This window comes from Phyllobates terribilis, unplaced genomic scaffold (genome assembly GCF_046119375.1).
Source record: "Phyllobates terribilis strain yellow unplaced genomic scaffold, ASM4611937v1 Scaffold_1__5_contigs__length_1240528914, whole genome shotgun sequence".
Classification (NCBI taxonomy): domain Eukaryota; kingdom Metazoa; phylum Chordata; class Amphibia; order Anura; family Dendrobatidae; genus Phyllobates; species Phyllobates terribilis.
In genome coordinates, this window is record NW_027362761.1 from 1,144,116,568 (window position 1) to 1,144,131,373 (window position 14,806).

The 14,806-nt window shown below is 45.5% G+C and overlaps 1 protein-coding gene across 4 annotated transcripts in view; it reads left to right on the forward strand.

Annotated features, from left to right (window-relative positions):
* AFAP1 (actin filament associated protein 1) overlaps positions 1–14,806 on the forward strand; it is a 119,275-nt gene that overhangs the window by 84,831 nt on the left and 19,638 nt on the right. For all 4 annotated transcript variants that reach the window (XM_073647863.1, XM_073647889.1, XM_073647872.1 and 1 more), the window contains exons 7-8: positions 8,760–8,852; positions 9,154–9,232. In XM_073647863.1, the coding sequence (XP_073503964.1) occupies positions 8,760–8,852; positions 9,154–9,232 (172 nt within the window). The remainder of the gene's footprint in view (positions 1–8,759; positions 8,853–9,153; positions 9,233–14,806) is intronic.

The window sequence follows — 14,806 nt, forward strand, 5'->3', positions numbered from 1 at the left end:
TAATGGGAATGTGGTAACGTATAACTGCAGAGTCAAGCTGCACAGGGTTTGCTTGTCGTTTGTAACTATGGAGTCAAATCGGTCTGTGTTTAAAGCTGTGTACTCAAAACGGTCCATTTGAAAAAAATCCGATATCATGCTTTGCACTGATGAGGGGCAACACCCCGAAACACAGTGTCTGCAAATTTATATTTTGGTTTGGCTTTGATCCTAAGTCATGTGACAAAGCTCGTTATTGACTTTTAGGATTGATACTTCCAATAACTGACACTAGAGTTCTATTCCTCTTCCTCTCTGGAGAGACAATTTGCATATTTAATTTCCCAGAGGAGCATGCAAGGCCTATAAGTCTCCTCACTCTGACATGCCAGGCCTGGCGTGTCACACTCCCCCTTACCCCTTAGATCGTCTATCAAGTTCATCCAAGGAATGAGAGAAGATAAAGGAAATGGGGCTTAGATGCATCAATAATACATGATCTAGTCTGCCCTAAAGGAGCAAATTATCCCTCCTGATCCCGAGTATCGAACGATTGGGTCAACATTCAGGACAAGAACTTTATACATGTACAGACGTATTTCCCTTTTTATGAAGCTGTAACCAGCTGCTCCTGAGGCAGGCTATTCCACAGATTAGTAGCTCTCATGGTAAAGAAGCCTTGTATCCTCTGGAGATTGAACCGGTCTTTCTCCAGACAGAGGGAATGCCTTCTTGTCTTTTTGAGGTTTTTTTTTTCTTTCTTGAAGCAGCTTGTATCAGTGTCTTGACTGTTGCTGCTCCAAATTGAAATTTTTACAATTTTGTAGCATTTATTTTATTTTATTTTGAATGCACTTTGAGCAATGGTGAAGTTAAATTCAGAAGCATACGTGTCTTTCTAGTGACAGGAGTATTCGTTTATTAATAGCATGTAATAGTTTCCCAGTAAAGGTCCTTTTACACGGGACGGGAGTCAGGCGTAGGTGCGCTCATTCCCAATCATTTCATTGACCCAGGAAACCTCACAGCAATCAGCAACAAACTAGCACATTCCCAATCATCGACTCAGGAAACCTCGCAGCCATCGGCAACTGTTACGGATCCAGGTGGTGGAACCTCTGTGCTGCGGTGCAAGGAGGGACCAGAGGGGCGGAACTAGGTATCAACTCGGACTGACCAAGGTTGCACGGCGGCTCAATCGACTCCGTCAACCAGGGAAGGACCGAGCAGAGGGACCAGGTGCTACTCTGGGCCTGTCCTTCTATGAGAGCAGGTGACTCCCACGAGTAACTGGCAGGAGCCTCTGGGTAGGCACGGCAGGTAACTGACAGGAGCCTCCAGGTAGGCTGACAGATAGGCACGGCAGGTAACTGGTAGAATCTCTGGGTAGGCAGGCAAGCCAGGCCCATAGACAGACTGGCGGGTTTGGATCGTAGGCAGACCGTCGGGCTGGAGAGTACACTTGGCAGGCGGAGACAGGTAGTCAGGCTGGCGGACTGCACTGGTAGTCAGGTTGGTGGACAGGACTGGTAGTCAGGCTGGCGGACTGGACTGGTAGTCAGGCTGGCGGACTGGACTGGTAGTCAGGCTGGTGGACTGGACTGGTAATCAGGCTGGCGGACTGGACCTGAGGGCTGAAGCAGAGTTTAGGACACAAAGCTACAACCTTGCACGGGCACCTCCATTTTGGAGGAGGTGCCTTTTATATGAGAGGTCCTCCGGCCATTGGCCAGGGACTCCTTAGGACGGAGCGCACGGCCCCTTTAAGAGGGAGGGAGCGAGGCCTAAGCACAGTGCCCGGGAATCTGTGCGCGCCGGCAGCAGCAGCAGGAGGGCCGGAAGACGCCGGGCCGGGAGCGTGGCAGTAAGAGGGACGGCGTCTCTGCCTGTCAAGGGGCAGAGATGCCGATACTACAGCAACAAACTGGCACATTCCCAATCATTCACCCAGGAAACCTCTCAGCAATCAGCAACAAACTGGCACATTTCAAGTCATTGACCCAGGAAACCTTGCAGCAACCGGCAACAAACTGGCTCATTCCCAATCATTGACCCAGGAAACCTCACAGCCATCGGCAACAAACTGGCACATTCCCAATCATTCACCCAGGAAACCTCGCAGCCATCGGCAACAAACTGGCTCATTCCCAATCATTGACCCAGGAAACCGTGCAGCTACCGGCAACAAACTGGCTCATTCCCAATAATTGACCCAGGAAACCTCGCAGCAACCAGCAACAAACTGGCTCATTACCAATCATTGACCCAGGAAACCTTACAGCCATCGGCAACAAACTGGCTCATTCCCAATCATTGACCCAGGAAACCTCACAGCCATCAGCAACAAACTGGCTCATTCCCAATCATTGACCCAGGAAACCTTGCAGCTGTCGGCAACAAATTGGCAGAACATTTGGTGGCAGAGCTTTTGTTTTACACCAGGGATGTGCTCCAGACAGTCTAACCGAATGGGCCCGAACCATCAGATAACTAATCAGTCATCTCCGTACACTTTGCCGGTGTCAAAGGGCATCAAATAGGCGCTGATTGACTCGTGAAGTCACCGATCAACGATTGTTATGGCCACCAATCTGCCCTTATGTGATAGAAGCACAGAATATTCTACTTGAGATGGACGGGTAACATGAAGCAAAGCCCACATCTGATGTAAACTTATGTCTAGACGCAAAACCACATTAATGGCCTGAGGGCTGCTCACAGGGAAATTGTCCGTTAAATTCACGGTTACACAATAACTATTAATTAGAATGAGGAAGGGATGAAAACAGATCGTCTGAGTTCTCAGCCAGAATTCTTCTAAGTCCTTGTCATTACACAGATAGGTGTATCTTTTAGTCTTGAAGATTTTACCCAGAGCGTCATTGCCATATTGTATGACCCTCGTATTGGGGAACAAGCCACTATACACACTTGTTAGGGTGGTAAATATGGAGAGCTCCAAAGGTTTTGAGCATGTCCTGGCCCTAGAGCCTAAGGGACTGCAAAATGTCATGGAACCATATATGTGTTGTATGATAGGACCCCGACCTAATATTTATCTCATATCTATATGTATTGATCTCTCCTTCATCTGCTGTCTATTTATCTTTCCATCTATCCATGCATACTAGCGTTGTTAAATATCTATTTTTATTTATTCTTGTCTATTCACAGAGAAGCTTGGCAACAACCATCATAACTATTTATTCCCACCTGAATGGGGTTGTCACCCAATTGAACACCAGATGCGCCCATTTTTGCAGTCTTTTAAGCTTATTTTTACATATGTCAGTAGTGGTACGGCTGTGTAGATTCTTGCCTCACAACATAAATGATTCCAATGTGCCAGTTAGGAGAAATCTAGTGTAGAAGTTGACGCGCCCCCTGGGCCACGGGGTACCCGGAGCCGGTCCGGTAGACGCTGGGGGTTGTAGTCACTGTGGCGGTGACCCGGTCCGTGACCCAGGGCGGTCAATCCAAGGCGTATTTATATGTATGGGTGTAAATGTCCGACTACGCCACCTGTGGAGTACAGCTAGTGAGGCCGCCGCTGCGGAGCAGTCCTCTGAAGCTGATGGTTTGGCAGCAAGGGTGATATAACTCCCCACAGGAAGAGTGTAGCTTCAGGGCAGTGTGCGTGGATGATGGTGGTTGTGCAGGGCGTTCCAGTGCAGTGAGTGCTGGCGCAGCAAGGAACACCGAGACAAGATAGTGCAGTCCCAGGGTCTTTACTCACAGTTGTTGCAGTCCAGATTACAGGTACCAGAGCAATCTCCCCCGTCGTGCTGTGCGTACGCAGTGAGGGGCTCAGTCCACCCCCAGATAGCTCCGGAGTACTTATCAGGGCCCCCTTCTGTGTGTCCTTTCTCTGGCCTCTCTCCTTGTATCTCACACCTAGCGACACTTCTATCTGGTACCCTCGGGCCTTGGCGGGCGACGTATGTTCCGTCCCCTGGGTCCTATGTGGCTACCTTCTTAGTGAAGCTGGCGTGGACTTCTGGCTTACAGTACATAAAGTGCTGCAGCCTCCAGTTTCTAGTTGAGCCTTCGTAGTTTTCTCCACTAGTTGAGGGACCGGTTCCCCTTATCTGGCCTGACCCCTCTACCTCCTGGTAGCAGCGGGCATACGGGTGGCTTGCTGCACGGCCCGTACCCCTAGGGTCCCTTCACTCCTCATTCCTGGAGCCGTCCTGCTCCCTCTCCTCTCAGACTTGGGCCTCTGTGCTAGGCCCGCCTCCGGGGCAGAGCTCGTGCAGAGCCTCTGCTCCTGTCACTTCTCCTCCTCTGACTGAACAAACTCTCTCCCTTCTCCGTTGAACCAAGATGGTTCCTTCCTTTTATACCTCCTACTACAAGCGCTCCCAGGATCTACGTCCTCCTCCCCATCCACTACATAGTTCCCCCTCTCTAGGTGGTTCCCCCCACTCCAGCCAGGGATCAGGGACTGTGCTCTCCCGTAGGAGCAATCTCGCCCTGTCCCCCGGAAATGTGATGTAGTGGATGTAGTGTTAGGGTCCTGAACTGTACTCCTTCCTTACCTGAGGGTGAGATACCACACCTCTGGGTGAGATGCAGTACCTCTGTGGTGACTGAACCCGCAGGGGCGCCACAAAGTCCTATACAAATCAGAATGGAAGTGCCCTGTAGGTGTGTCAGCATACTAGTAATAAGCTGTCCAAATGCACTGACACGCCCCCTGTGCACTTCCATCCTGATTTACATATGACTTCTACTATAGATTTCTCATGACAGACACATCAGTTCTCTACAAAAAAAAGTATCATTTTTATCTGGTAACAAAGCAATACCACTGCTTCTATGTGTAAAAATTCCCTTTTAAAATGAATATTCACCTTTCATTCCTGGGTCCACATTAGCTTTAAACTCCTATATTCATATCTTTATAGGAATTGTTGTCCGTTGTTTAGGATACAAAGCTCCAAATCCTCTGTGTAATATCAGCAGCTTACTGCATACAGTGATCTTATAGAGTTCAGTGTCTGCATTATGCTCCCAGACTCCCCCTAGTGGTGGACACGCAGAATTTAAAACTACCCTCTCCATAGTGTCTGTGTTAAGCTCCCAGGCTCCCTCTAGTGGTGGACGCAGGCTGAATTTAAAACTACTCTCTCCATAGTGTCTGCATTATGCTCCCAGGCTCCCTCTAGTGGTGGACGCAGGCCGAATTTAAAACTACTCTCTCTATAGTGTCTGCGTTAAGCTCCCAGGCTCGCCCAAAGTGGTGGACGCAGGCTGAATTTAAAACCACTCTCTCCATTGTGTCTGCGTTATGCTCCCAGGCTCCCTCTAGTGGTGGACACGCCGAATTTAAAACTATTCTCTCCATAGTGTCTGCGTTATGCTCCCTCTAGTGGTGGACACGCAGAATTTAAAACTATTCTCTCCATTGTGTCTGCATTATGCTCCCAGGCTCCCTCTAGTGGTGGACGCAGGCAGAATTTAAAACCACTCTCTCCATTCTGTCTGTGTTATGCTCCCAGGCTCCCTCTAGTGGTGGCCACAGGTGGAATTGAAACTGTAACTTTTTATGGAGAGTACAGTGTCTTTTGGAGCTGTGTAAAAGAAGAAGAATAAAAAAGGGGGCAATGACTCCCAGAAAGAAATAGTAAGAAAATTAATAATTTGAAGGAGAGGCGCTCTTTTAGATAGACACTTGTGGCACAGTGTGTGAGCTTCCCAGCGGAGCAGCAGCTTTTGGACAGCTCTGCGGGTAGGAGTACAGGACCGATCTAATCAGACAAAGGCCTTTGAACACGAGTCTCTTCCTGCCGAGACTTCACGTATAGCAGCCGGTCAGCGCAGAATGTGGTGAACGCAGCAGTTTTTAGCCAGATACGGCCTATAACATAAACATGTGTTTAATATGAGTCCACACCTATAAGCGCACGAGGTGTGACAGGGGGACGGCAGGACGGAGGAGCTCGCATTCCTCAACGCTACTTTGTGCACTTGCCAAAGCGCTTCCCAGTGTTTTGTCTGCAGCTTGCATTACACAAAGCTCTTGCCAAAATAACTTAATCAGCTCTACGAGCCAAAAAAAAGTCCACAATGGGTTCAAATGTCAAACAAGAGGTAAAAATAAAGTCCCAGGATGCTGAGTAATTGGATTCCTTTGTGCGAGGGAAGGGTTTGTGTTGTGCGTGGAGTGAACCCGTCAGGATTAGGTGAAGGCCCATGGAATTGGACTATATGTTATAGAAATTTGAGAACGTTTACTTTTTTTTTTCTTGGCTGTTTCTGGAAGACAATCCGGAAGTGTTCGGTTTCCCTACAGCGCCTCCACAGGGTAAATGAAGCATTACACAGTACATGTTAAAATCTGTCAATTTTCATGTAATGTATGGATATGTCGGGTCCTCCAGAGTAAGAGACTCTTCAATCACTCTGGTTAGTAGATAAGACTTTATTTTAAAAATGTCTGAATATTGAATTAGTAGATGGGGATCCTCTGGTGGGACAATCATCTTAAAGAAAACCCCACTCCACTCTGTCCTGTGTCCATGCATTGAACAGATGGGTCTATGGCCACCATGCTCTAGTTCCTCAAGGGAGGTGCTGCATGGAAAATTAACACTTGCTATTGGGTCAAGAGAGGATCCTCCTACCTAGCCAGCTGGTATGCTTCATTTCCGCTGCTGGAAAGGCATGCCTTTGCTAAGGGCTCCTTGTTGTTATGATAGTGTAGTAACTCTAAAAACTGCAACTGACCCTGCAAGATCATGTACAGACTAGAGATCCTGACCCCGCAGTCCCTAGCAGTTGGCTAGGGACAATGGCAACTCAGACCTATGCTGCCTGAAAGGCCATCAAGCGCTTCGTTCCGCCTAAGGAACCGGAGGGCAGAGCAGAGTGCAAATTACCTACAGAAGGGAAAGTGTGCTGAAATGGAAAGAGATCCCAGAGTGAGTAAAAAAAAACGCAAAATAAAGGATTAAGTATGTACTGTTAGAGAATCTACCACCTGCTTCCTAAATAGAAACAGAAGATCGGTGCAGGGTAAAGAACATAAACAGCAGAAAGATGGACCCTAGCTGGTCTTTCACTGACTGGCTTAAACTACAGCAGCATGGCTGGACATCCAAATGAGAATATCACCAGCAGGAAATACCAGCAGGTAAAGTATGTAAAGCCGCACCCGAAAGGTGATGGGGCAGACAAATGAGTAAATGAAAACGCCTGTTTCCCTGAAGCAAGGATTACATAAGCTAAACACCTGGAGAAAAGGTGTGTCTGCTGTGGCTCGGAGGAGAAGCCAAACACAAAGCACAGGCTCAAGGGCTCGAACTCAGACACATGACACTTGACCTTTGTTTGTTCTGCTTGGTAAAAAATGGTGGTCCAAAGCATAAGATATAGAGATGAGCAAAAAAATCTAATTCATTGCGAATTTCCCCAAAATTTTGGGTTTCAGGTTGGCTGCCAACACTTTGCTGAGTTCTTTTGATGTTGTTCTTCGAAAACCAGTCATCACCTGTCTGACCACTGGGAAGGGCAGAACAAGGAACTTTTATCCCAGTTCGAATGAACAGGCAATGTAAATGCTCCACCATGAGAGAATGAATGGAGCCGCAGTCAGACGACCAACCTACAAAATGGAGCGCATGGGATAAAAACTCCCCGAACTTCCTAACTGCTGAACCTCCACTGATCGCCAAGTTATACTCCCTTGTCCTAGGCTCTTACCTGACCCCTTGTTCATGACTGCCCAGTTCTCCTCTTCGGTAACATGTCCACCTCCCAACGTGGCCGTGGCCTCATGCAGTCACGCAGGGGGCGACACATGTCATTGATTGAGGGGGTCTCCGTACCGAAAGAACAAAACACCTGCACTGAGGAGGCGACATAAGGGGTTAGATGAGGGACTAGGACAAGCGAGTATATGTTATGTTATTTTATACCTTTTAGCCTCTTCCATCTCCTGTTTTTGTGCTTTGAGGTCTGGAGAGAGAACGACTTTTCATGGCAGTCAGGACAGCTGAATGTTGTGGTTGTCTAGCATTAAAAAAAATAAAGTCGTCTTTCTTTTAAAAACAGCGCCACTACTTTTGACAGGTTACGCCCGGTATTGCAGTTTCAATAGATGCCATTTGTGGCAATGTTTCTGAAATAGAAGAGAGGTGGCCGTATTATTTTGGACAACCCCTTTAAACCTAAATCTTTATGGTATTCGTTGTGCTTTCTTCAATAAGTAACATAATAAGACGTTGAATCTGATTGATATTCATTGCCGTCGGGGCCGGTGATATTATCACGAGCAGAACATTTGTTTTTCTTTTCCAAACTTTAAGCTTAAAAAAATGCGGCGGTTCAGTGTAAAATGCTGTTTATTTTGGGCTGAGTCCATGTGACAGCCTTTGATGTTAGTTCAAGCGCTCGGTATAATCTGCGACTATTATGTGGACTTCACACCTGCAGACTTGTGATGTAAATGGAAAACGACGTACGCTAGAATCACAATGAGAAGGGGGCAAATATACATATGAGACCAACCAGAGGTCTGAAAATGCAGAATCTGTATTTTTCCAAAGACACCACTAGAGGGAGCTCACTTCACAGATTTGCACTTTACAGAGCTCCCCCTAGTGGTGGCTGTTGAGTTTTATCATTTTACATCTTGGAAAAAAGCAGGGATTTTTTTTTTCTTGAGCTGATTTATCAATATATTTATAGAAAAGTTCATTAAATTCAGTGAATATGTTTCATAGGTTTCCAAATATCGCATAATATATAATGTCTCCTTTATTTTCTTTTTGTTGCAGGTGATGAAAGAAGCATGTAGTAGCTTCGGTGGGACTGTGGACTCAGATGGACACTCTTCGAGTTCTCCCGTGCCAAAGACGGAAGTAGAAAAGGTATTTTATTTATAATCTGATTTTATTATATTAATCAGTCATTTTTCCGGGGACTAAAATTTAAAAGGGTTGAAATTATCAGCTGTCCGCAGACCTAGTTTACAAAGGACCAACCCCTGCATGCAGCCACCACCAGGGGGAGCTTAGATGTCTAGTGCAAACAGTCTACATAGTGAGCTCCCTCTAGTGGTGGCAGCAGGCTGCCTGAATTTTATCATCCATGTCTATGCAGATCTGAAGTATTAAATAACCTGATTGCAGGCGGCCGTTATATATTCATTTTCTACTTTCTTTCGCTCAGAAATTGTCCGAGAGGCCAAGCTCAGATGGAGAGTGTAATGTGGAGAATGGCACAGCAATGGTCAATGGCAAGGAGCCCGGTATGTACATAGTTTGATCATCTCATAAGCTTAAAGGGACACGCGTGCTCACACTGGAGATAGACCGGAATCAAGGACACAGATTTACCCATGTTACTCAGTCTATTTCATAGTAGCCTGGCTTTGCGCAAAATTATGGTTCGGCTCGAAAGACTGTATATAGGTGCTGTCCATATCTATAGTTTTATCATAACAGCCTCTTCTTCTCTTAGAGGGAATCTGTCAGTTAATCAACCCTCTTAAGCAGTCTACATAGAAAGCGGAGTAAAATGATACCTTGATATCTGCGATCCGATGTTTTGTTCCCGAGAAATCCACGTTTTTCTTTAATATGTAAATGAGCTGTTAAGATCTATAGGGCGGACATAGATCTCCCTGAGAATCTGCCTCCAGAGCTTATTTTAAAGGAAAGGAGGCGTTACCAGTGTGAGACATGTAGATCAGGAGAGCAGACTGTCAGTCATTACATGTCTCACGCTGGTAACACCCATTTTAGTTTAAAATAAAAGATTAGTGCCCCGCCCATAGATCCTAACCGCTCATTTATATATTAAGAAAAACATGGATTTCTCTGGAATAAAACATCGGATCGCAGATATCATGGTGTCATATTATTCAGCTCCCTATGCCCATATATACGGCTTAGGAGGGTTGATCCTACTGACAGATTCCCTTTAAAGTTGCCACCCTGGAGATCAGTTGATCAGTGTGGGTCTGCCTTCTTCATTTTTTGCCATTGAAGAATACTACCTCCCTTTCCCCAGCCTGAAATGGCTGATAACAGTATACATTAGAGATGAGCAAATCAATGCAGAACCCTGGTCCAGCGGCCAGGTCAGTACTTTATGGCCTATTGTCGGGAGCCCTGTGAACCCCCTGCCTACCTGCCGGCATCCTTGTCTCCTCTTTTGATTAGCCATCCTGGCATGAAATCATTGCCTGATGACGCACACAACATCGCGCAAGGACGACTAAAGAGGAATCACGGATGCCGGAAGGTCCAGTGGCCACGGCACATTGACCTTGACTGTCGGACCAGGGTCCTGCAAATTTATTCACTCGTCTCTAGTATACACTAGATAATTTTTATTATACGGGTTCCATGGCTACATAATAGTTCACCACTCCTTACAATAGGTTGCTGATTTTCAACACTGCACTGATCAGCTGATTGAGGGAGGTCTGTCACTGCACAGCGCCACACGTTCTGTAGTGGCTGTGTCTGGTATTGCAATGCATCTTAGTAACCAGTACTGAATGGAACAGGCTGCCACCGATCAGATATTTTTGTCCATTTTTTTTTTAGTCCTATTTGGCCGCCTTGGAAAAACAACTTCACATGAGAAGCATTTAGTCGTTCTCTCTTTTTTTTTTTTTGGCCACCCTATACGAATATATGCATTATGGTGATTTATAGTAGATGGCTTCCGTCTTCTGTGACCTTCAGATTGAATGACTCCCCCCTTATCTCCTCTGGGTAGACCACCCGGCATCCTTTCAGCTGTATACTTCCTTCTACTGTTATTCTTTACGGAGCATTGACTTCCTGGCGGTAACTTATGTATCACCCTGAGGTTCTTGTAAGTCTGACCTCCTACTCTGGCATTGATGCCATACAAAAAAAGGAATAGTTGCATAATTTGTAAATGAAAGAGGATCTTTCTCCAGATTTCACCACACAAACCACATTCATTATTAAATGGAGCTCTTAGACCTGATGGGGTTGGTATAATTACTTTGAAAATCCACCTCCAGAAAGGTTGTGTATACCCGATATTAAAATGAGTCCTCCTAGAGTTACATAAAATGCTCAGTTTTTTATCAGGTCTGGAAATTTTTTTACAGCCATGGATTTTCAAAGTAAATACACCAACGCCATTAGGTCTTATTGATCCCTCTTACAACATCAAAGTTGTCTGTCTTTTCTCTAATATGTATGGGGGTATTTAAAGTTTAAATGGGTTGACGATCACTTGATCGAATACTCGTGAAATCTGCTTTGTTGAGAACCCAGCTATCACCATATGTATTAAAGGGGTTTTCCAGGACTTACATACTGATGGCATTTTTTAAGGATAGGTTATCAATTTTAAGGATAGGTGGGGGTGCGACGTCCAGGACCACCGGCAACTCCCACTAAGGCGGCTGCACAGAGTGTACAGAGCCGGGACACCACAGCGCCACACACTGTGTAGTGCCTATTCTTGGGTACTGCAGCTCCGCTCCTATTGACCGTGGTCCACACGCAAACTGTGGACAGGGTGCACTTTATAGATCTAGAAGAAAGCAGCCATGTGTTTTTTTGCTTTTTTTACAGCTGCAATTTTTTCTTTTAAACAAAAGTACCTTACTCACCCTCCCCGGGTCCTGCACGGAGTCTCCACTGCAACTCCCAGTATCTGTTATTGTCTGCAGCGCTGATGTCATTTTGACACTGCTGCTAATAGAATTCAGCGGCTCCACCCGAGTTGGCAACACGAGCCGCTCGGAGTTGCTGAGCTCACCGGTTGGCTGCAGCGCTGTCGACAATAAGAAACAAAGGAATCTGAAGTGGATATTCGTGCTGGACCCTTGGAGGGTGAGTAAAGAACTTTTTGGTTTTATAAGAAGAATTTGAAGCTGCAGAACCCCTTATACTTTGTCTTTTCCGCTCGGTTAACCAATGATTGAATCTTTCATCTCTTAAGCCGTTCAATTGCCGTTACCTTGTAATAGATCTCGCAGGGTTTCCTATTGATTTCCTCCTGTCCTTTATCCTGTTGTTGTCAAACCGGCAAACACACAGCCATATTTTCTCCGAGGCAGAATTATGACCTTGGGAACAGACTACAGAGCGTTTACAGGCTCTGCTCCTAGCAGCCGCGGACAATAGAAGTCACCCTGGAGGCCGGCGCCGCATCCATTCATATGCCTGACTGTGGTGGAGCATTAATGGAAGAGCCACAAATTAAAGACACATCAGTGACCGGCGGATGATATGTCATCTTTACGTCGCACTAGTTTCACTGTATCCTTAATTAATCTGTAGTACAAAGTAATAGCCGGCAAGAGTTTAAAGGGCACTACCATTACGAAGTCAGCAGAGATTGCCAGATTGAGCGCGAATTTGGGGTTAGGAATATGGACAGCAACGCTCCTCATAACTCTTCCCATACATTCAACCTTGTTGGCCTTCTAATGCCCATTGAGGCAATTACTAGAAGGTCAGAATTGTATATTTACATCTATTTATTTTTTTATTTATTTTTGTTATTTGCATAGATCACTTCTCATCGCCACACTTCTACCTTTCTTGTTCCTGGCGTTTTTTCCTTTGTCATGAATATATTTTTAGTGTAGATTTGTACTCTGCTATACTGCAGACATAGCCTCCCTTGATCTTTGCAGAACTTGCTCAAATAATGGCCACCTAAACTGCATGTTCGCCATGGATCTGAAAATATCATATAAGAATGCTGGGATATAGTAAGTGAGCCAATACTTTGATTAGCTGCAAGTATAGAACTCCCTTGATTCATACTGCCTACATTATGTCTGTGCTATTTGTAGATTTTCCAGTGTATTGTATGTTATGCTCCTGCAAACTGCTCCCCTGCCACCTGCTTGAAAAAACTCAGAGCTGAGACAAAGTTATCACAAGCAGGAGGCAGGGGAGATAATTCTACTGTACACTAAGTATGAATTCCTATGTGATGTAGCCTCTGCCTACGTCTCAGATAGGACTCAGGCACTGCAGTGGCCATGCTCTATCCTTTTTCACTGAGGTAGACTAGCCTCGTTAGTCTGCATTAGGTCACAGCCCCACTATCAGTATTTGGTCAGTATTTTTTCTCAGGAGTGGGAGCCAAAACCAGGTGAGGAACAATCAGAGAAAAGGTATAATTGAAACAAGTCACCAATTCTACATTTATCACCCACTCCTGGTTTTGGCTCCCACTCCTGAGAAAAAATACTGACCGAATACTGACCAAATACTGATAGTGGGGCTGTGGCCTTAGGTGAATCCTATTCATCTGAGGCAGGCCCTTTTTTGTTCCCCCATTATTGTGCCCAATGCATTAGGCACGGTCCATAAAGACATGGTTGTGGGGAGTTTGGTGTGGAAGCTTATGACCAAGACATTATGGCCGCACAGAGCCCCATCCAACACCTTTGGGATGAACTGAAGCGGACATTGTGAGCCCGACCTCTCCCCAGCGTCTCATAGACACCTCCAAAATCTTATAAAAATCCTTCCTTCCTGTTATGGCTGCAAAGAGACAGACTCATTAATAATGACTATGGATTTAGGATGGAAAGTCCTAAAAGCTCCTGTAGGGGTGCTTTGTAGGTATCCCAGTTCTCTTGTCCATCTAGTGTATATTGGTCCAAATCTGACTGAAGGGATTAGACTAGAGGGAGCTCAGTGTATGCAGAGCGCTCCCTCTAGTGCAGCAACCACTAGAGGGAGCACAGGAGCGCTCTGCATACACTGAGCTCCCTCTAGTGGTGGCTGCAGACAGAATGTTATTTTTTTTACCTGTAGGTCTGTGCAGAGGATGCAGGAGCTCTGCAAGAGGAAAGCAACTTACAACTACTTCAGTGATGGATTTCAATAATCGATCATTTATAACTTAAAATGAAAATGTTCCTTTTTGTTCCTTCCTTTATAGTGTAAATACATACAGCATGTAATAATAGCATTTCATCAGTAGGTTCAGTCTGTCCTGGTCAGTGTTCATTGTGGTCACCATCATGGCCTCCATTAATCACAATGAAAGTGACGCAGTGTTTGGCTCTCCTGACTGCACGGTAATACAGAAAGAGCCAAGACAAACCGGTCAGACATTCCTCTGTACTGCGGCATTGCTGGAATTGGTCGCTGGCGCACGCTGTTGGCACACCACCCGTCAGGGATGTAGGCGAAATATATCACCGTGGGAAAGTCACCAGCCGCCGTGTCCCTGTCTAATTTGATTCCGTTTTTCATCATTTATATGCACCACGCAGTCTTTTTTTTTTTGCTTTGTGACCATTTGTTTGCCCTGTGATTACATGTATGTAGTGGTGTGAAAAAGTGTTTGCCCCCTTCCTGATTTCTTATTCTTTTGCATGTTTGTCACACTTAAATGTTTCAGATCACAAAACAAATTAAAATATTAGACAAAGATAACACAAGTAAACACAAAATGCAGTTTTTAAATTAAGCTCTTTATTATTAAAGGAAAAAGAAATCCAAACCTATAGGGAGTGCCTTGTGAGAAAAAGTGATTGCCCCCCATCCTTAATTTATGTTTTAACTGTGGTTTATCACATCTTTGGGAAGGTGAGTTCAATTTCCCTAGCCACACACAGGCCTAATTACTGCCACACCTGTTCTCAATCCAGAAATCACTTAAGTAGGACCTGCATGACAAAGTGAAGTAGACCAAAAGATCCTCAAAAGCTAGACATCATGCTGCGATCCAAAGAAATTCAGGAACAAGTGAGAAACAAAGTAATTGAGATCTATCAGTCTGGAAAAGATTATAAAGCCATTTCTAAAGCTTTGGGACTCCAGTGAACCACAGTGAGAGCCATTATCCACAAATGGCA